We start from the raw sequence: 22639 nt of genomic DNA, 5'->3' as shown, positions 1-22639 counted from the left end.
GAACACGCACACACACACACACACCCGTAATCAGTACTACTCATCTCTCAGCCTTGATAAAATGTGTGTTAGTATGTGCATGTGTCTCTTTATCAGTATTAAGCACTTCCTGCGATCGACTCCTCCATAGATGAATGTCTTGCTCTTTCGTCTGTTATTTTTGGAATTTGCTTACTTTCATCAGTATGAACAAAAACACATGATCTTTATCCAGATAACACTAAAATACACATTCATGCACCGAGGACAGATGTTAAATAAATCTCCCCATTCTGGGTCGTGTGTGTGTGTGTGTGTGTGTGTGTGTGTGTGTGTGTGTGTGTGTGTGTGTGTGTGTGTGTGTGTGTGTGTGTGTGTGTGTGTGTGTGTGTGTGTGTGTGTGTGTGTGTGTGTGTGTGTGTGTGTGTGTGTGTGTGTGTGGTGTGTGTGTGTGTGTGTGTGTGTGTGTGTGTGTGTGTGTGTGTGTGTGTGTGTGTGTGTGTGTGTGTGTGTGTGTGTGTGTGTGTGTGTGTGTGTGTGTGTGTGTGTGTGTGTGTGTGTGTGTGTGTCAGAGTTCCCGTTAGAATATTTTTTTGCCGGTCAACATGTCCGTTAAAGTTGAAATCTTCCGGACAAAATGAGAAAAGTGCCGGTCAAAGGTCTTCTTTGTTATTTATTGAGCTTTAAAACAAATTGATATGATTAAATATTAAACAAACTAATTATAGTAGATTAACTACATTATTAAAAAATGTACAGTAATTTACAAAAACGCGGGAATAATAAACGGAGCGCTCTCTCCTTCTCCTGACAGCCCGTCAGTATCATGCAACTCGCGGACCCAGTAATGTAGTAGTGACCCGACAGTAAAACTAAACATATCTATAACTAGTTTAGGTAGTTTGAGAGGTAATTAAAATAGCTACGTGTGATGTTCTAACCTGAAGTGTGTTTTGCTCTGCTCGCCGCTGCAGGGGATCATGCAGAGCTGCGTGTCGACTCGTCAGCAGCAGCCGATCTCTCTCTCCCGTCAGATTAGACTTTACTCGCGTTTGTCCATATCGATCAGATCTAGCTAGTTCTAGCTAATGATATGACTACCTGCTTATTAAAAGACACCTAAACAATAAGCGTCGCTATGCAACCGGGTGAGGCCACAAAGTATAGCGCAGCATTATGCATTTGTTTACATGCCCACCGGAACCCCGAGGCATTACCAACAGATCAACGCACAATCAACCCATACAGGACATCTCTTTCTCCACATTAAGTGTTAGACATTAGAATTGACTATTTTTGTCTGTCACATACTCTTTTGTCTGTCACATAAGTGGCGCAACTGAAGCGGTATTGCGCTAAAGGGAAAATTATTTTGACCGGACATTTTGACCGGAGAGATATAGATTTGCCGGTCTTCAGCATATTTTACCGGTCATAGTCCGGTAATTACCGGCTAACGGGAACTCTGGTGTGTGTGTGTGTGTGTGTGTGTGTTTCTGTTTCTGGACGTTAGTGGTCCAAAGGAGAATTCATTGTTCTACTCTACTTACAGAGGCTTTGTGTCTCGTGTTCTCCTACCTTATTGTTGACTTGAGCTAAGGAATGAGGGAGGGCAGGGATGTGTGTGTCTGGTTGGCGTAAGGTGTGGTTAAAGTAGGAGGCTGCACAGTTTTTTAACATTGCAGTAGATACATGTGTGTATGTGCATTTTTTGGTGTGAGTGTGTTAAGGGTGTGTGTTGTCTGTACAGCCGCAGCGCCTGCTCATCACCTCAGGCCCTGCGGGCCTCTGGCTCCTTGGGTGGTCTGGCTGTGTGTGTGTCTGAGTGTGTGTCTGTGTGTAGTGTTCTGGCAACGACGCAAGATCCAGATTGTACGCTGGGCAGGGCCCCAACCCAGCCCCCATCCTATGCTCCACCTTCAAATACTTAACCACAACACTGCACTGGCTTCTATTACACATATACACACACACACACACACACACACACACACACACACACACACACACACACACACACACACACACAGGAATTGTTTGTATTTAGGCACTCTTTTGCCTTGATTGATATTGTGTTATTTTAAGGCATGTTTAGGCTTCCCACTGTTTGAGTTGGAAGCCTGCACTTGTGCATGAACGGAAATGCAACAGGAATGGAGATTTCAATTAAATTTGACTCGTATATATTCAGCACTTCACACACACAAATGATCATCAACAGTCCATTCCAAATATTGATAAAAGCTACTTTTTCCATAACATGCCTTTGTGTGTTTCCTGCAGGCTGCGGTGGTGGTGGTGTTTAACTTTGCCATGGTGCTGCTCATCTTCCCCGCCATCCTCAGCATGGACCTCTACCGACGAGAAGACAGACGTTTCGACATTTTCTGCTGCTTTTACAGGTGTGTGCGCAAACCTTTTTACACTCATGTCTATGCTCTTCTTTTCATTATTCAACCATAAAAGGTCGACTCTGATCAGACCAAGAATAGCTTTAACACACAGTTATCTCTGAGATATCTTCACATTACTTCTTAAGTTGTCTTGACTGTGTTTTCATCACAGTCTTTTTTTATACTTAACCAGTCTGCCTGCCTGCCAGTCTGAGCATGCTTGTTGGCACGGCGATCATACAGATGTGCACACACACTATTAAATTCCCTTGTTGTGTCTCAGCTCTATATTCTATGCTGTTGGCAGCGAGAGACAAGAGTGGATTCATAATAACATGGGTCTGATCAAGAACATCTAGAATAGCATAACCTTGAAAGTTTGTTTTGTTTTTGAGTGTCCCTCCATGTATTGTCTTTCAAAGCAGTTGATCTGAATGTCTTCTTCCCTGTCTTTATCTCTTCAGTCCCTCTGCCAATCGGGTGATTCAGATCGAGCCTCATGCACACCTGGATGGGGCAGATGAAAGCCACTACAGCCCTCCCCCATCCTATTGTACACCTCCTCCCTCGTATCACACGCCTCCCCCAAACTACAGCAGCCCCCCTCCCTCCTACAGCAGCCATGGCTTTGCCCAGCAGACGCAAATCACCATGCAGTCCACGGTGCAGCTCAGGACAGAGTACGACCCCCGGACCCAGGCCTTCTACACCACGGCTGAGCCAAGTTCGCAAATCTCTGTGCAGCCCATGAACGCAGCTCCAACGAGGAGTAACCCTAACAACGACTATTACAGCAGCAACCCCAGCGGTAGCAGCAGCAGCAGCACCCACGGCAATCTCAACAACAACAACAGTGGGAGCCGAGGCAATGGGGGGTCTCGAGGTTCTGCCCCCTTCTCCCATCATCATACTGCACCTCCTTCTGCTGCCACGACTCCAACTGCTAGCTCAGCTCCTCAGGGCGATGCACCCTCGTCATCTGGCCAGGGCCCGGAGAACAACAGCTCCACGCGGGACCTGTTGTCCCAGCACGGAGAACGCTCTCTGGGCCTGCGCTGCCTCGACCCCCCCTGCTCCCGCTGGACCCTGGCCTCTTTTGCTGAGAGACACTATGCTCCATTCCTTCTACAACCAACCACCAAGGTGCGTTTAGTGTCTGTGTTTCTGTAGAAAAGAGGGCTGGAGAAAGAATGGGGGAAAAGCTTCCGAGTGAGGCAAGACTGCGTTTGTGCTGACTCACTTTAGTTATAATTTTAAAGGGGTGGTTAGTCACCAGAGGGAATAGTAGGAGGACATCTGGGGTGGACGTTGTGGTCATGTCCTATCTGAGTCACATATAAGCTCACACACACACTGACTGACCTCAGTCTAGTGGGTGGCCAGTCGTCTCAAAGCCTGCCAGAACTGAAATCATATGGTGCTTGTACTTGACATACTCTTGGTCCTGTCATCACACAGTGTACATATTGCTAAATGGCTTAATCTGCTCATTTGATGCCTTAATCCAATACTCATCATATTGCTGAATGACTTCAATGAAAGTAATGGTTTATTAAAACCTTATTGTTGACCTTCATGGCAACTTTGCTGCATGAACTTGCTTGCATGCAATAGATCAAAGTTGAAACAGGCAGTTTACAACATAGTATTTGGATAGTCATTTTGACTTTCTTTGTATGCTTTTTATTTCAATCTGTACTATAAGCTGACTGCTTGTGTTTCTTGCCATGTCAGAGACATACACCCAATGTATAAGTTCATTTAAACCAAGTGCCTTGATTTGTGCTCTTTTATATGTACATTCGGCTTTATTTCTTATCAATTCCTCTTTTGAGTTGTGTGGAACGTGCTGCTAACAAGCACCTCAGATTTTGCACTTTGTCCTCATTTTCTCTTCTTCACTCATTCACAATATGAATTATGGTTTTCAGAAGTAATTAGTTCAAGCTTAAGCTGTCCAGCCTTTACTCCGTGCAGTGATTTGATTGATGATCTCCATCCTTTTCCTCCTGTTTCCAGGTGGTTGTGATTGTGCTGTTCCTCTGCCTGCTGGTAGTCAGTCTGTACGGGACCACCCAGGTGAAGGATGGCCTGGAGTTGACGGACATTGTGCCGAGAGAGACCAGCGAGTATGACTTCATCGGTGCCCAGTTCAAGTTCTTCTCCTTCTACAATATGTATGTGGTGACACAGCAGGCGGAATACCCCAAGAAGCAGCATCTGCTGCACCAGCTCCACCAGAGGTTCCACACTGTTCGCTACGTGCTGAAGGAGGACAACGGAGAGCTGCCTCACATGTGGCTTCACTATTTCAGGGAATGGCTTCAAGGTAAAATTAAGCTCGATATCTTGTTACCACCTAAACTACACCAAAAGTGGATTGGGTCCCACTAAGAGAAAAATGATCCTTGTGTTCGAACTAGCAGTATGAGTCAGAGTCCGTGTTAGATCACTTAACCCTAATACTAATGTCACTGTTATTAATTCTTTATTTTATATCACTATTCAAGATAATCCAGTAGGGCTGTGCAATTAATCGTATTTTAATCTCGATTACGATTTTGGCTTGCAACGATTACGAAAACAATGTAATCGAAATAAAACGATTATTATTTTTATTAAAAAAAAAAAAATTTAATTTTTTTTTTTTTTTTTTCTGTTGAATTATACTTAAGGTTTAGGGTAATCAACTGTTAAAAACATACTGTTCAAATTTTTTTTTTCAATATATGGATGTTTTCAAAGTAAATTGATCGTAATCAATTTACGTAATCGTAATAATCGTTTTTAATAATCGTGATATCAATTATTGACCAAAATAATCGTGATTATGATTTTTGCCATAATCGCACAGCCCTATAATCCAGGCATGGTAATCATTTACGTTCTCATGAAACAGTTTTGAGATCATCATTTTCTTCTGTTTTGACATGAATCTGCCTGAAACAAGATGTTGGGCAGGGTTTCAGAAGTAGGTGGGATTGCAGAATGGACACTGGAAGTAGTCTGATTAAAATCACTTGTGTCATCCTTAAGTGGGGTTGATAGAGAAGGAAGTTCCAACTGAGATTAGTACTGCTTCTGCTAGTTTCTGTCATTTTTCGTTCAAATTCATTGGTAATATTTGGCATATAACTATGATGACAAGATTCCGTTTTTGCTGGTTTGTTTGTTGCATTGTCGCCACTGATAGCTCCTAAGAATTGTAAAGTGCCACTGAATAAGAATATTATCTTACACATGTCCACCCAAATTCTCAAATGGGTTCATTATTAGAAAGGAAGTGCTGACTTGCCTGTAACGATAAAACACATTGTGTTAATCTGTGTGTGAGGCGGCTGGGAACCACACAGAGAGTGTGTGGGTGAGAGAGACAGAACTGTGTCTGATATTGCTCTCTGCAATGGTGGGACAAATTGGAGCCAGACAGGCCAAGGAACGAGACCCAAAACAACATCTCCCACAGACGGACCACAGCATGGGCCTTTGGGGAGAACCGAGAGGAGGGGAGTGATACACATATGGATTAGAGAAGTCGTATAGAAAAGGAGACATATGTTACTGATATAATTCCTAATGATGACTTTGAATCAAAAGCAGCCAATTTTAGGCTTTTGAAGTCTTGTTTGGTGGTTGAGAATGGAGCCGAGTTATCATATTAAATCAGTCAGCCTTATTATAGGGTCAAGGTTAGCTTGCAGTGTTGTGTTATATTGTCTTGTACTGTTTTGGGTTGTTATGCGTTTGGTTTTCTTTTGAACTCGGCTTTATGAGTGTTTTGCAGAGAAGGAATTAAGTTAACAGGGCATTTAACCTTTTCAAATATCCACATCTAACCAATCTGTCTTGTTGTGCTTTCCTGCAGGTCTCCAGCAGGCGTTTGACAGGGACTGGGAGGCCGGGCGCATCACCCAAAACAACTACAGGAATGGCTCTGATGATGGCGTCCTGGCATACAAGCTGTTGGTGCAGACAGGACGCAGGGAAAAGCCCATTAACTTCAACCTGGTATGCATCTAGGGATAGACTTAAGAGACACCGTATGTTTATGCATATTTATGTGTGAATGGGGCTGGAAGAGCGACACCCGCTCTCTCTATCTGACTTTTCTCTTTCTTTTTCTCTCTGTGTCTGTCTCCATCTTTTCTCCGTGATGACTTTACCGAGCCCAGGAATTTAAAGCTCTCACTGGGGCTGCAGCCTGCCTCTGAAAAACCTATTAACTCTTCATTTAAACCATTTGTCCCACTTGCTAGAACTGTGTGTGTGTCTGTGCTTGTGCAGGATCTTGACAGTTTGATGTCTTCCCTTAGCGTTGTTAGTGATTCCAGACACAGTTCATAGTATGAGTGGTTGGATAGCTAAAACAAATCAATGCAAAACAGACAAACTCATTCATGCCCCAATTGTCTACAACTTATTTACTGTGATTCTGTCGTGAATGAAGTTTGAATGGTCAAAATAAACTGAAGTTAACTTATGAAAAACATATGAAACATTTTGCAACATTTACATATCTTTTGGCACATTTTTTTAATTTATAAAGTGAGTTAGTTGGCTAAATAAGTTGAAATGTTTAGTTTTTAATGCTAATTTGTTGCATTTGAACATCAGGCCCCTCTAAAATACTGCCTGAGAAAGTTCAAGCGGTTGCCTTCACAACACTTTTGCTGTCCAGTGTTTTAATGCAGCTACTTTTTAGGTAGAAAAGCCTCCAGATTCCATCACTACTACTGTACCCACTGCTGTAAATGCAATCATACAACAGAGTAGTTAGCTTAATCATCTGACAAACTCCAGTCCAGCTGTTGAAGTGAGCTCTGTCTCCAGTGGGTTGTTTGATACTGTATATCCAACAATGACACAAATCAAGCTAGAGCAGCCAACGTCTCAGAAAGAGTTCCAGTTCAAACTTGCTTGGTTCCAACAGGGCATTACACACTGTTTATAGTTTAGTGCCACCTCAAACAAAAAAACATAAATAATGCATGGCTGCATTCTTTGGCATGAATAAGTGCAAACAGAAGATAAGAAACTGGAGTAATAAAAAAACAAAAATTCTTGGCCTGGCTTTCTAAAAACTCCAAACCCAAAACAAGTCCTTTTCAACACTGAGATCATTTTTCTTAAAGATAATTAACTTTGACTTATAGCACCCCTGTGTCTAGTGTTCAATGATATATATGATTTGCGTTGAAGTCATGCATGTCTACTGAAAAAGTTCCCCCCTCTACTCTTCTCTGTTTGTGTTTGGCGTTTTCTCTTACCCATTGAGCTCTAATGCAGCAGCAAAAGGCTTTTAGCATCCCTTCCACTAGCTGGCAGGGAGCAGTGGCAGGTTTGGTGTGCGGCCCTGTGACATCACTTCCTGTGCCTGTGAGGGAAGTGTATTTGCCGTGAGGCGCGGGGCCCGCCAGCAGAGCTGCCTGAGCTTCCCGTGACAGCTTGAAGACATACAGTTGTTGCGTATCCCGCTGTTAAATTCAATCCAGATCCTCTGGAATCTGGCTCTCTTTCTTGCCCTTCTCTCTCTCTCCAACTCTCCTTCACCAACTCCTGCTCGCACTACCACTCTTGCTCTCTCTCTCTCTGTCCCTTCCTCCCTCCCTTTTCCACCCTCTGTGCTCCACTGCTGTGTCCTCTTTCAATGAGGGGAGCTGAAACACGTGGTTTCTTTGAGGCAGCTCTGTGTGTGAGTTTGTATGTTTTCAGTGTGTGTTCTGCTTTTGTCTGTTGTGCGTGCACTTACAGCAGTAGCTGTTTTCCATGTCTTAAAATGAGGACCAGATCTTTTCCAACCCTGGCAAATTGCAAAGCTAGATGTTTTATTTTGATATGCCACTCCACGGATCGTGCAGAGGTGTTCTGGCTTTGATCTGCTGCTGCTAACATTTCCCTCTGTGCTGGGCGACCATTCGTTCCTTATGACCTTGCTTGGGAGCCATATGGTAGCTGGTTTTGTGTGTGTATGTGTGCGTGTATATACAGATAAAGCTCTGGATACAGAAGGGGTTGGGTATGTGGAGAAGGAGGAGGTGGAACGTTTCTTGAAAGTTCCCAGGAAGGCCATGCTAACGCTATCATGAGCTCTTTTCTTCTCAGGGCCTGGTTTGTCTGTGGTGCCCGGCATTCTGGGTACCCGTAGGGGTCAGGAGAAGCAAGTGTGAGCAACATTTGTACAGATGTTGTGTTATTTTTATAGCTCTACTCCATTTGCCGGGTGGCATTTCCTTCAGTGTTAACAACCAGGTTAACTGCACACAGACGCGCTCAGGGACTCCAGCCAATTTCTTTATTGTTACGCTAGCCTCAACTCAAGCAATTTTCCATCACAAAAAAACCCTAGTCTTCTCTTCATCCACCTAACCCCTTGAGTCCAGTTTTAACCCCAAAACTCTCCCTGCCTCAGTGAAGGAAAGATTTATGGTTCCTAGAAGGGAGAGTGGCAGAGCGGTGTGTAGTAATGGTTTTACCGCTCAGGAGGTAGCAAAGCTAGGCTAAACTCCTCTGGTTCCACATGGGAGGGCGAAAAGTAATGGCCCTTGAGCAAGACAGCCATTCTTGCCTTCCTACTGACCATAGCCGTCACAGCAAATGACACCGACTAAAAACGCTTGGGAACAATCCACAACCAGACAGAAACACTCAGCGTGGGGTTGGTCTGATTCATTGTGTTTGACTACCCAGCTTTGGTTTTGAGATTAACTTAAAATTACCTTGTTACTAATGTTATAATAATTTGACGTTATAGTGAATTTAAACAATATCTACAGCTCTGTTAGAAGCTCTGTGAGGTTATTGTTCAAATTCACCCTTTGGGCAACACACGTACATTTCTGTACCAATTTTATTGGGATTCCTAGAGGAGCAGTCAGCGGATCACCGAAGTCACATGCCACATTAGAATTTAGACTGATACATTTAAACACTTTAAAGACTTGGTACTACATTCATCTCCGACACCTTCTTCTTTACAGAGAAGTTCAGCAAGGCTTCCTTTAGAAATGTATTCAAGAGTGGTCAGGACATTTGGCCTGAGGTTGGCCAGTCAATATCTTGTGTATGTAAAGGGAGAAGCTGATTCAACATTTTCCATGTTTTAATGTGGCATGATAATTCTGGGAAGCGGTGATGAGAAGTACGGGAATTTTCAGAAAGGCGACCAGTGTTTGACTTGTTGATTTTTCTTTGGTTGGAAAGAGAGAGAAACTAATATTTGACTCTTATTTTGAGAGCTGCTCCGTTCTCTTGCACTCATGCATGTGTATAAGTAAGCATTTCTGTGGTCAGCTCACCTGTAGAATGTTTGGTTAAACATGTCCTATTTCCACAATACCTTTTCCTTTCCAATGTACACTTAGCCGCCGCAATATGATTTTCTTTGCAAGCTCCACCTAATATTTGACCTTAAATGTACTTTTTGCATTTGATATTCATTCCATTTTCAAATGCGGCTTAGTCCTATGTAATGTGAAGGATCTAATTTAAATAAGATGTGTGCAAGTCCTGGTATTTTAAAGAATACAGCAGAATAGAACCTTATTTTCTACATTAGAGTACTATCATTAATTTGTCTCCTTTTGGGTGTTGTAGCTGACTCGTCACAGGCTTGTGGATGCAGATGGGATCATCAACCCCGGGGCATTCTACATCTACCTTACTGCTTGGGTCAGCAATGATCCTGTGGCATACGCCGCCTCGCAGGCCAACATTCGCCCACACCCTCCAGAGTGGCTGCGCGACCGGACCGACATCATGCCCGAGACACGCCTCAGCAGTAAGTCAGCATGTTCGCAGATCATGCAGGAAATCAAAACAGGAAGCCTTATGCTGTAATGTAATAAAGTTATTTGACCGAAGAATCGAATTGTCAATGATAATGTTTGCTTAACCAAATGAAGCTAATTTGAACTGATAAGGTTAATACATGGTACACCATAGTTTAACAAATTGCATTTACTGAAATGTTACGCTCAATTTCTTTTGGGGTTAATTTGTCTGGGCTTTTTTGGAGTTCCATAAGGCTTCTACTACATGTAAGGTAGTTTACTTTACTGTACCACTGCGGTGTGTGTTTGTGTGTGTGTTTGTGTATGTGTGAGCTCAGGTTGTAACGCACAGGACCAAGACACAACTCACTGTGGTTTTTCTTATGGTGCCTGTGGTGAATGCTATAATCCTGGCTACCATGGGGCCCTAGACTTACACACACACACACACACACACACACACACACACACACACGCTGCACATTATTACAACTCAGTGACCCCTAACACTACACACACCCTGTTATCAAGTCCCTACCACACATACAGACTGTAACTCAAATAAAAAAGTATAGTCATGTTGTTGTTTGATTCTAGCCTGTGATTTTGTTCAAGTCATGAAGTTCTCCACGGGGAGGGAAATGATTGGATAACAAGGAGAGACTTGGTTCGGGTGGCAAGCACAATTGGATAACAAGCAGGAAGACCTTTACGGGGGGTGCATATGATTGGATAAGCAGCGTGAAGGGTTGGCTGTGTGGGAGCCCCCGAAAGCAGATCTGTGTTGGCCAAAAGCCAACTGGTGTCCTAATGGAAATGTATAGTTGAGATTATAATGGGCCAAACCATGTTAGCAAGTGCTCCTGTTCGACCCTGCAGGCACTGTGGAATATACAGAATCCCACCAACATACTGTAACACGGTCCACAAAAAGGTATTTCTACAATAAAAAGGTGGAGATAGTTACAGTTGGAGTTGCAGAGTTAATATTTTGATCTGCCATATGCAGCAATGTGTTGTTAATTATACTGCAAGCTCAAATCTGAATGAACACACTGTTTTGACAGCACCAAATATGACTCCATAGCGGAGTGACAGACAGGTATGCATGTTTATGCATCTGTATTATGCTTTATGTGGCAGCACTAAGTTTAGGGTGTGGTAATGGCGGTGATTCTGACATTGTAATTACCGTGAATCAACGTTAGCTCTGACACGCTGCTGTGTCTGGAACTGATAGGCCCTCATTAGCCAGGCTGGGCCACAGACTGGCTGGATTTGAGTCAATGGAGCTCTGTTTCACACTGCTCCGCCCACCCCTGACACACACACACACACACACACACACACACACACACACACACACACACACACACACACACACACACATACACACACACACTCTTCCACTGATGTAGCTGCTCTTGGAATAAGGTTGGATTAGGGAGGGGAAAGCCTTGATATTGGGAGTTTGGCTGAAGCGTCTACATTCATTTTTGAAGATACCCAAAATGGTCAGAACTTAATGCTAGTTAATCAGAATAGATAATATCATCTGTCATTTTGGAATTGTTGGTTTATCTGATCACTTTTATAAAGTGACTCAGTTTACTGTCTCTTTGATTTGACATTTTCCTCATCTTGCAAGTCTGTGTTGCCTTGGCTCCAAAGTCCAAAACCATCATCAATTCATGCATGGCGTTAAATATAGATCAAGCTCTGCTACTTTTTTACTTGCAAAAAAATGACCTTCCTCTCATTGTCTTCCCACCCAGTCCCAGCTGCTGAGCCCATTGAATACGCACAGTTCCCCTTCTACCTCAACGGGCTTCGGGAGACTCCACAGTTTGTGGAGGCCATTGAGAGCGTGCGGGCTATCTGCAGCAACTTCAGTCGACAGGGCCTACCCTCCTACCCCAACGGCTACCCTTTCCTGTTCTGGGAACAGTATGTTAGTCTGCGCCACTGGCTCCTGCTGTGCATCAGTGTCGTGCTCGCCTGTACCTTCCTCGTCTGTGCCCTCTTCCTGCTCAACCCGTGGACCGCCGGCATCATAGTGAGTGTTGAAATAAACAAATGTATATACTTTTGATAGGTGTATTACCTCGCTGATTTGGATTTTATTACAAACGGGTCACCTCTTAACGTAGAGAGGCTGAAACCACATACTTTTAGTTATTAAAAAATCGTGTGTTCTCCACCCTTTATTTCCTGGTTTTTATGTGTGGTCCATCTCAGAGAGGACAGATCCAAACAGGGGAAGGGGCTGCTGTGTGTTATTTTAGCCCCAGTCACCAGTGTTTATCTTGTACTGTTTTGTTAGGGCCCGTCTGTTTAGTCTAGTCCAACACTCCCCGACACCAATGCTGAAATAAATGGGGAGAGGACTCAAAGTTGCTCGGACAACTTGCTCCAAACCTATAAAAAGTTAGATTTGATTTCCATCCTCCACACGGAGTTTCCAAGGATACATAGAAACACAGATTTGCGCACACAGACACACACTGTGCACACACGCAGACATGTATATACTTGCACACATAGAGTTTAAATGTGTAAACAGGCAGGTACATAATTCACACAGAAACACATACACAGAGAGCTCTGGTTTTTCTCTCTGGTGGGTTGTAGTTTACGACGGGCAGTGGCCAGGCCACCCGAGCCCTTAAACAGGGGAGGAGGGGACCTCTTGTCCATCCTTCAGACTTTACTAGCAAGATCAAAAGACAAGTTATGGAGAGGCGTCAAGTTTAACCACTTGCTCTGTGCAGGACCAGACCACCGCCAGCCCTAGTCAAACCTTACGCCCTTTCAAACCCTCTTAGCTATTTGCCCTGAAATCCATCTCAACCACATGGAACGGCCCATTTTAAACCTTGTGACTTGTGTTTTGATTCATACAGATGTTTCTAATCCACCTGATATTCATTGATGTTCACACTTGGAGTGATCATTTGTGATCTGGTTTTGCTTCCTGCCCATGTTCTGTATTCGCCTTTTATTTATGGCAAAATGTTGAATTTATAAAAGACACACGTAGAGACATTAACATTTTTGAGTTATCAATCAAAATCAAAATGATATATAGAAGTACTAAGTCTGCTTGAATCTTAAAAGATTAAAATACTCTTTATGGAATCCTGACCAAACATTTGATATTGCTGTCCACTTTTGATCGCATCACTTAAAGATTCACTAAAGTGTGAACAAAGTTAGACACACACACAAACACCCCCTCCTGGACACACATGCACAGACTCTGTGGTGGCTCACTATGAAGGCACCCTTAACACATCTACACAGCTCCCTCCCCTGCTCACCTCAGCCTTCTTCAAAGGATGTGGGCCCCATGTAACTTGACACCTGTCAGCTGATAATGGCATTACTCCCAGCTCCTGTCCCGCCTTTACACACTCCAGGCAACACACACACCTTTTGCCCATATGTATGGTAATTACTTAACAAATACAAATGATAGAGATCCTCACATCATCCAGGTGCATTATTGACCCCTGTCTGTTTTGTATACAATCAAAGTCCAGATGAGCTGTAAATTCACACACCACGTGCAATTAATAATTGTTTGTTAATCGTACAACAATGAAGTAGAAGATTATTTCCATTTATGGTCATTTGTAACTTTATGCTTGTGTACATTTTTCTACTTTTTTACCCGGGTATATGTGCATTCTAATAATACATTTCTTACCGCTTTAGATAGAAGGTATTATTATTATTATCTTTTGGACTTACACAGAAGATAAAAATTACATTTGTAAGCTGACAAACTTAGAGAAACCATTTAAATCTCTTAAAACAATACAGATGTACATGAAAATAAAAATACCTGCAAAGAGTGGTTTATACAGATCAAAATATACGTTTCCTTAAGAAATAGTACAACTAGAAACTCTGAGATTACAAATCAATTATCATTTTTGGGATATTTTATTTCTGGCATGTTCCCCCATTCAACCTAAATCTACCCTTTTAAATGTGATTAAACGTTATATATTCATTAAGCACCTTCCCATCTAACAGAAGCTCCTCCTCTCCCCTTTAGGTGTTGGTGCTTTCTCTTATGACTGTGGAGCTGTTTGGCTTCATGGGGCTGATGGGAATCAAGCTGAGTGCTGTCCCTGTTGTCATTCTCATCGCCTCTGTGGGCATTGGAGTGGAGTTCACCGTCCATGTGGCTCTGGTAGGCTGGCATAAACATAATCAAACTATTTCAACATGAACAAAATACAAGTTTTTTTAGAATGGTTTTCAAAACAGTGACACACAAGAACTAATGTCTGCTTCTGTTTATGTGTTGTAGGCTTTCCTGACAGCCATAGGGGATCGTCACAAGCGGGCCGTGCTGGCTCTGGAGCACATGTTTGCTCCGGTGCTCGACGGAGCCTTTTCTACCTTATTAGGTGTCCTGTTGCTTGCGGGGTCTGAGTTCGACTTTATTGTCAGGTGGGTACAAGAATCAACCTTATGAGGAATTCATTAAGCCGAATATTAAAGCAGGTACAAAGGTTATCGTACAGTGTCTATGTTCCGTCAGTAGACCGTTGACACCATGTCTCAACCTGTGTGTCACGCAGGATCTACCTGAGCCACCAATCATGCATGAAGACTCTTAGCTTTCTTCTTCCCCCGCTCCCTCCCTCAATCTCTTTCTCGTCTTCCACCCGCATCTCCCTTTCATACTCCCTTTCTGTAGACCTCATCTCTTTGCCAGCTACCAGTGACATACCTGCTTTTTTCTCAATTTCTGGGGGCTTGCTCCATGAAACTTAATAAACAAGGCCTTTGTCTTTCTCCACCCACCTCTCCCCTCTTGGTTTTTCTTTCATCCTCCTCCCCCCCCCTCAGTGTCTCTCATGCCTGAGATTTTAGGGGAAACCAGGGGATGGATGGAGAGTTGAAGGTCAGGAGAAGTAGGCGGAGACAGTCTAGGGGAGAGTAGACGGTGATTCAGTGGCAAACAAAGTAAAAGAGAGTGATGGTCGGAGAGAGCGACAGGGAAAGAGCAGGAAGGTTCTCTGGCCTTTGTAATCTCCAGCTAGTTTAACTGCCCTCGCTAGACATTTATAAGCATGGGAAGGAGTTACGGGTTGCCGGGGGCAAGAGGGCCGTTGTGGAAAGACAGGAAAAGTGGAAATTAAAACCGACACACTCTGGGGGCTCTGGTTCATTTGCTCCTATTTGTGGGTGCAAGCTGTTGCACCAGTGAGCTCACTGAATCATTTAAAGTAACTGAGGTAGCTGTATACTTTGGTTGACCTGCTCCTTTAAGAAAAGGGCGCACTGAAGTCCATGTGATCGGCAAGCATGCACTCTATCATGTGCACAGGCCTGCACTTATCCATGCACACCCACACAATTACACATAGTCTCCATCGTAACACACACACACACACACACACACACACACACACACACACACACACACACACACACACACACACACACACACACACACACACACAGACCAACCTTCTTCCTGACCTTGTAATCATGAGGGTCAATGATGGCGTGCACACACAGATACACACTCTGAGAGACACACACAAACATACACACACAAACACAGGAGGCCTACAGACCTTCTCTCCTCACCTCCAGTGGTGTGCTCTGGTTTCTGACTCAGTCTCGGGCCTCCATTTAAAGGTTCTGCTGTTGTCTGAGCAAACAAAGCAGAGTCCCAAGACGATGCAATAACAACAGGCCCAGCTCGTATTTTTCTGCTTGCGCCGAAATAAATGTTTCCCTGGCTTTCCCCATCAGCCCTGTGAATGTTTTCACTCCAAACTGTGTGTGGATCTGAAGGTGACGTGGCGTTTACCTCTTCTCGTGCGTATATATATGCTTACCATAGCGATGAAAGAGTTATTTCAGTTCCACATACAGAAACTGTTCTGATGATCTAATAAAGCAGTTAAAGGAAAGTTGGGTGGGCTTTACATACTGTTTAGTGCATATACTATATGATGTGTATCAGAACAACTTTACCAGAGACCAAGTAAAAACTTCAATCACAGATACTTACTTTGCTCATTTACAATTAAGGATTCCAAGTTGGAAATGTTATTTGGCGTGATCCCAAAAACTTTAGTTGAAAAGGAAATTTGGGCACAAGCTCCCTGCAATTGGAGAACTTTCTGTCAATGAAGGAAGGTGGAATTCAAATGACATGATGCAGGAAATAACCAAGTTTAAATCAAACTTTCCTTTATAAGTAACGACTTATCCTATCTACCAATTATGTACAAGAAGCAATGCATTAAAAAAACCTGGAACAAACCTGATTCAGAAAATGTTTTTCAAAGTATCCTGACATGAATACATCTTGTTAGATTAGTTATGTGTCCAATGTGCTGTTGGGTTAATACTGTGACCTGTCCTCAGGAACACCTAGACCAACATCGAATAGAAATGACTCTAGCCGGTCTGATGTTTGCAGGCTCAACATGGGAAGTATTTGACCAGGTGAAAGGAAGGCTAGATCTGGCTCTGCTCAGACTTTTTATCCTGACTACTACACCTTGAGAGTCAATCGAAGTGAGAAAATGAGAGAGATACCTGTAGCATAAAACTGATATCAACTTTCATATAAAACACCACAGACTAGATCTTAAAAATTACATATAATGATGCATTATGGTCTTTTTTTGTATAAACTAAAATGGCTAGTGTAGTGTGCAGCAGCATAAGTATGTGTCCATACCAGCCCTCTCAAATTATCTTGAAGACATTTTGCATATTAAGTACGTTTCCATCATTATTCAGTCTGGCTCGCTGTATAAATATTGTGAAGGTGAGGCCACCCATGCAGGGTAGACAAGAACCAGCTCTCCTCACTTATCAAGCCTCCGTACAATACCTATCTTTCTACACACACACACACACACACACACACACACACACACACACACACACACACACACACACACACACACACACAGAATCAACACATATTGAAATGAACACACACCCATTAGTTATGAATGTGCGTTTAGTTTAAGGCCCAGCTGCACAGCATTCAAGCGCATCTACACCTCAGTTAGTCCACTTAACCCTCCCCTCCTCACACACACACACACACACACACACACACACACACACACACACACACACACACACATACACACATACACACACAGGGGGGGTCATGGTTGATCAGTGTGTCCCTGATAACCTGAGAGCTTTCAGTGGAGAATCGGGTGAGGTGGAAAGCTTCCCCTAATGAAGGGAGCTGGATTGGTGTGGGAGAGATAGGGGGATTTAGAGTGGAGATTGGGGGGTCTTACCTGATACATTGGAGATTTAATTAGACGGAGGGGATTGTGGAGTGGCCGGGAATTTCACAGGGGCTTAGCTGGAAAGGAGGGAGAGGGAAGTGAGGCAGAGAAGAGAGAGAAAGAAAGAAAAGAGAGGGAGAGAGACCAGGGAGGGGGTCTCTGAGGGTCCCCTTCTCTCCTTCCTAGACTAAATTGTTTACATTTTATACCCTTCACTCCATTTGTTTGCTTCTCCCTCTCTTTTTTAGAGACGAAGAGCAGAGAGAGGCCCCTGTCCTCTTGCCTCTCGTGCCCCCCCACCCCCCTAGGTTCCCCTCACCCACCCTCTCCTCTCCTTCCCCCTTGTTACCCTCCCCTTACCCCTTAACCCCTCCCCTCACATTCCTCACTGCTTTGTTTTCTCCATGTTTGCTTATATACCACACACCCAAGAGAGAGTACCCTTACCCCCAATACCCCCCCCCCCCCCCCCCCTCCTTTCTTTTTTTTTCTTTCCTCCAATGCCTTTGAATTAACCAGCTCTGGCTAATTATGCTTCCCCTTTCTTTTTCCTCTGCGGCTTCTTTAAGACTAACCATCTTTGGCAGGACTTAGAAACACACAAGGTACATTTCTGTTCTGCTCCTCAAAACCACAGTGCATGCCTGCCTGTCTGTGGGGGGGTTTATATATATATGTGTGTGTGCTTGGGGAGTGGCCGGGTGTCTTTGTGGAAGTATTATCTCGGGCGTGTGTACTGGTTGATCTTGCACATGTCTCCCCATGTCTTAACATTTGTGGTTTGCACAGGTATTTTCATTGTTTCTTCGCTTTCTTTTCTGGTCTGTCTGTGTTGGCCTAGGAATATCTGGGTTTTGTTTTTTGTTCCAGTCACACAACTTTGAAGTGGTCTGAAGTGAGTTTTATCCTCACTTGTTGAAATTATTCCTGATGTTAAACTTCCTTTGTGTGTTTGTTCCAGGTATTTCTTCGCAGTGTTGGCCATTCTCACAGTTCTTGGAGTACTGAATGGATTGGTCCTTCTTCCAGTATTACTGTCATACTTTGGGCCCTATCCAGAGGTAGGATCCTTTAAAACGCAACTGCAAGAAAATGTCATCTTAGTTGACTAGAAAAAGTGAATTATTTTTCATTCAAAAGTGTGGAATACTCACTCCTCTATTCTCACATCTCAGGTGACCCCAATCGATGGTCGTAGTCAGTTACCCACCCCATCACCTGAGACACCTCCTCACGTGGTCCACTTCTCGGTCCGTCCTCACAACACCACCATAGCCACGCCCACCTCTGGTGCAGCTTCAGACTCGTCGGACTCGGAGTACAGCTCTAACACCACAGTGTCTGGTATAAGCCAGGAGCTGCAGAACTACAACCTGCCCTCCCACAGGGGACACACTCGAGCAGAGGAGCAGCAGTACCACCTCCAGATCAGCAGGGGCAGAGCAGCCAGGACAGAGGAGCACAGGAGAGCAGGATCAGGGAACAGGCGCACAGCCAGGCAGCCTGACCCTCCTGGCTATAATGTGTCTTTGGTAAGCAATATCCCCCTTTGTGTGGCATCTATACTTCTCTCATTCCTGTTAGTAGCATTTTAGAAATAAATATGTTGTTGTCTTATATTACAGTCCTCTCAGGGTTGTAATTCTGGGCCCCAGCCAGCGGCTCCTCAGCGTAACAGCAGCAGGGACCCCAAGAGCCAGCCGCACCGGCAGGCCCCGCCCCCAGCCCGCCCGCGCATGGACGCTTTTGAAACTGCTACTGAGGCTGGGGGCCATCATGGCTCACGTGGCCATAGAGAACACTCAGCAGGCCACAGGGCCCGCTCTTCCCACAACCCACAACCTAATCACCACCTCCCGCACCACCACCCAAACCCCACCCCTTATTGTCAACCCATCACCACGGTAACAGCATCAGCCTCCGTCACTGTTGCTGTTCACCCAGCCCCCTTGTCCAACCAGGGCCCCCCAGCTTCCTCTTACCCAGGATACACAACAACAGACAGTTACTGCCAATCAGGAGATCAGGGGACGGAGCCTGTCTTCCAGGACCCTCATGTGCCACTGGACACTCACACAGGGGCCAGGGGGGCCTACATGGAGTCCATGGAGCTTCAAGATTTGGAGTTTGAGGCAGCTGAGAGCAACAATGGCAGGCGGACAAGCTGAGGTGAGCTTTAAACTACTTCCGTAAATACGTATTCAAACTGCCCTTTTAAAAAAGTGTGTTTATCATAAAGCACTGAAAAACAATTCTTCCTTTTTATTTCAGTTATGGAGAACGCAAGTACAACGGCCAAAGATGGACTCCTCCCTATTACTTAGCAGCTGACTCGGTCTGGCGCAGGAAAGCCCAGCACAGCCCAGTCCGAAACTCGCCAGTGTTGCCGTCATGGTGCTCATTCTTACTGTAACCCAGTGGACTATTTTCTTAGATATTTCTATCTATATTTAAAAGTTGTATACATATGTAAATATGAACAGAAAGTAGCTATAATTGTAGGAGCTGTACAACTCCTCATGTTAACAGACTGGGGCTGCCATTTTATATGGTTTGTGAGTGTGTTTGTGTAAATGTGTATGTGTGTATGAGAGTTAGTGATAGATATCTTATTACTGCTCACTCATCTGTGGATCTGTGCCATTAGGAAGCTTCATCTAGACAAAAATACCTGTCAGCATTCACTGTTGCTGCTCAAAATATTTTTTTTAAATAATATACATTTATAACTCTATGCAAATGTCTCTTTAAACAAAAGAAGTGATCTGTGTGTGTAGGTGTGTGTGTGTAGGTGTGTAGGTGTGTGTGTGTGTGTGTGTGTGTGTGTGTGTGTGTGTGTGTGTGATGTGAAACTGCCCCATTATCTTCTGGCTTATAAATCAGACACATCCTCAGAACAGGCTAACATTTACACTCATTTTAAACATGAGGGAAATTGTTAGAATTATCAAACAGGGCTATGGTATATATGTGTGTGTTTATGTGTGTGTGCGGTTATTGTATAAAGGTACGCATGTTAAACTATTAATTTTTTATCACAAACCTGTGGTAGTTATGAAACAATTACTGTTTAACTTGACACGCTATGCGTGCTATTTAAGACGAGCAGATATGAAGAAATTTAAAAAGCTGTTTTTTGGTTTTGTTCTGTTCTTTTAGTCATTGCCTCTGCATTGGAACCTGTTTCTGCTCTCAGCTTTGTATCACTGTCTGTGAGGTTGCTCTCTGGTTGTGTCTTACTGTACGAGGCAATATTGTTTAACCCTAGCAGGCTCAAAACTGTTTCTGTCTTGTACAAGCAGTAAACCCACCTCAAAGACTCACTCTCCCATTACAGGGACCTTCACATTACTGATTCTGGAACAGGGTCAACACAGGGCTCTAACTCTGTGTCAAGTGGATAAGCTAAAGCTCTGACTGTATACTGTACAACCTGATTTAACATGGCACTTGACTGCACTCAAACTTCATTCACAGCAATACTTGCTTCAAGTATCTTTCTTTTTTACTATCCAACCAATAAGCTAGCCCACACAGCCTGCTACGGGATAAGCCTTATATGGCCTGACTATGTGGTCTATGTGTGTCTCAATGTATACATGTCTAAAGCATTTATGTGCGTGTGTGTCTTGGTACATCCTCTCAGTCTGCCTCAGCTCTCCTTTATTGACAGTAGAAACAACTGGCCCTAATTTGGCATCAGCCGTCCCCACTGACCTCAGCTAATAAAATTCCACAACATAATGTCATGACACTAATTGGACGTCCCCCCACAACTGCCAAATGGCACAGCCCAGAGCCTCACGGGTCAAAGTTGACACTACCAGCCCCCCCCCCCCCCCTCCCAGCAATGGCCAGTTTATATCTGCAGGTCCATGTCAGCGTGCATACTTGCCTGCGCCTCCCCCCCCCAAAACCCTCCCACAGTTCCAGACCCAGGCCCCTTTGACCCAGTCACTCACCCCAACCACACCTCAGTTTTCCTCCACTTTTTTACACTCTTACTTCCTGTTGAACATGTGTAGCTCTTCCCAGAAGTCTTTGCCGTTTTCTGTCCACCATGTTACGTCAGCTGCTTGCATGAAATAGGTTGTTCTGTTTGTTTTTTGTTTTGTTTTCTCCCAATGTCACATTGGCAGTAGCGGAGAGAATCATAGCTGGCAACTATTTTATTCATTTTTTTATGTTTTTTGTTTGTTTTTGTTCTCAACATTCAAATGCGATATTTATATTTTTGTAATATAAAATATGTTTTTTCTTTCATTATTGTCGTGAAGCCAGTGGATAACAAATGCAGGGATTTTTTTTTTTTTATTATTGATAAAACACTATTACAGTTTAATGTTTTTACATTAATGGAGTTTGATCTGTATAAAGTGCTTACTAATGTTAAATAGGAAAAAAAGAGTATATAACATTTTACACTACAGGTCTCATCATAGCTCTTAGAGGATTTTAAAAGGAAAAAAAAAAATCAGTGGTTCTTCCAGACTGCCATTTTGGTCTCGGTTGGCGTGGATGTATGCTGTTTTCAGTTACAAAGATAAATGTATGCCATATAATTTATTTATATGAAAATTTATTTTTGTAGTGTACATAGTAGTTGTCAAGGTATTTGACAGAAGTATATTTTTAAAGAGTTTATATGTAATGATATACCATAACAGAAAAAACCTTAAGGTGCACACTTTCACTGCTAACTGTCTTGTGAGACGACATTGACACCTCCCCTTCAGTATTATGTTCCGATCCTAGGAGAGAGACAGCTGTTTCTATGGGTTTGTCAAAGGCTAGCCATGAAAGTAGAAAATTGTACTAGCTCTCTAAATATTAATGTTCAAACACTGATAGAATTCTAACAAATAAAAATATTATAACTTATTTGTCTCTTTGTTCATAACTTTAATAAATGGAAACTTAAAAATATTGCTTTGTGTGTTGATTGTTTTGAAAAGGTGCTTCAAGGAATAGAATGACGTTGTGGTAAAAAAAAACACCAATTCACTCTCTCCACTTTCTCTCTACCGTATTCATATTTACCATTCTGTCTTCTAATGTTACTAAGTACAAAAGTGAATATGGTTTCCCAGAAATTCCATACAATTCCTTTAATTACATATTGAAATAAGTGTTTTATGTTGCTTAGTGACAGGCAGACGAAACAAACACCCACGCAAGTCAAAATATTTCTGCTATTCCCTAT

The 22639-nt window shown here is 43.4% G+C and overlaps 1 protein-coding gene across 1 annotated transcript in view; it reads left to right on the top strand.

Moving 5' to 3' along the window:
• Window positions 1-22362, top strand: part of ptch1 (patched 1) — a 48618-nt gene extending 26256 nt beyond the window's left edge. Inside the window, exons 13-24 of the mRNA XM_034118243.1 lie at window positions 2263-2381; window positions 2837-3515; window positions 4392-4701; window positions 6238-6380; window positions 9966-10149; window positions 11917-12197; window positions 14205-14342; window positions 14463-14605; window positions 18398-18497; window positions 18612-18968; window positions 19062-19605; window positions 19708-22362. Coding sequence (XP_033974134.1) covers window positions 2263-2381; window positions 2837-3515; window positions 4392-4701; window positions 6238-6380; window positions 9966-10149; window positions 11917-12197; window positions 14205-14342; window positions 14463-14605; window positions 18398-18497; window positions 18612-18968; window positions 19062-19604 — 2997 coding nt within the window. The 3' untranslated portion in view covers window position 19605; window positions 19708-22362. The remainder of the gene's footprint in view (window positions 1-2262; window positions 2382-2836; window positions 3516-4391; window positions 4702-6237; window positions 6381-9965; window positions 10150-11916; window positions 12198-14204; window positions 14343-14462; window positions 14606-18397; window positions 18498-18611; window positions 18969-19061; window positions 19606-19707) is intronic.
• The last annotated feature ends 277 nt before the right edge of the window (window positions 22363-22639 follow it).

Source organism: Trematomus bernacchii, unplaced genomic scaffold (genome assembly GCF_902827165.1).
Source record: "Trematomus bernacchii unplaced genomic scaffold, fTreBer1.1, whole genome shotgun sequence".
Lineage (NCBI taxonomy): Eukaryota > Metazoa > Chordata > Actinopteri > Perciformes > Nototheniidae > Trematomus > Trematomus bernacchii.
Note: the sequence above shows the minus strand (reverse complement) of the source record. Positions and strands in the feature narration are given on the sequence as shown.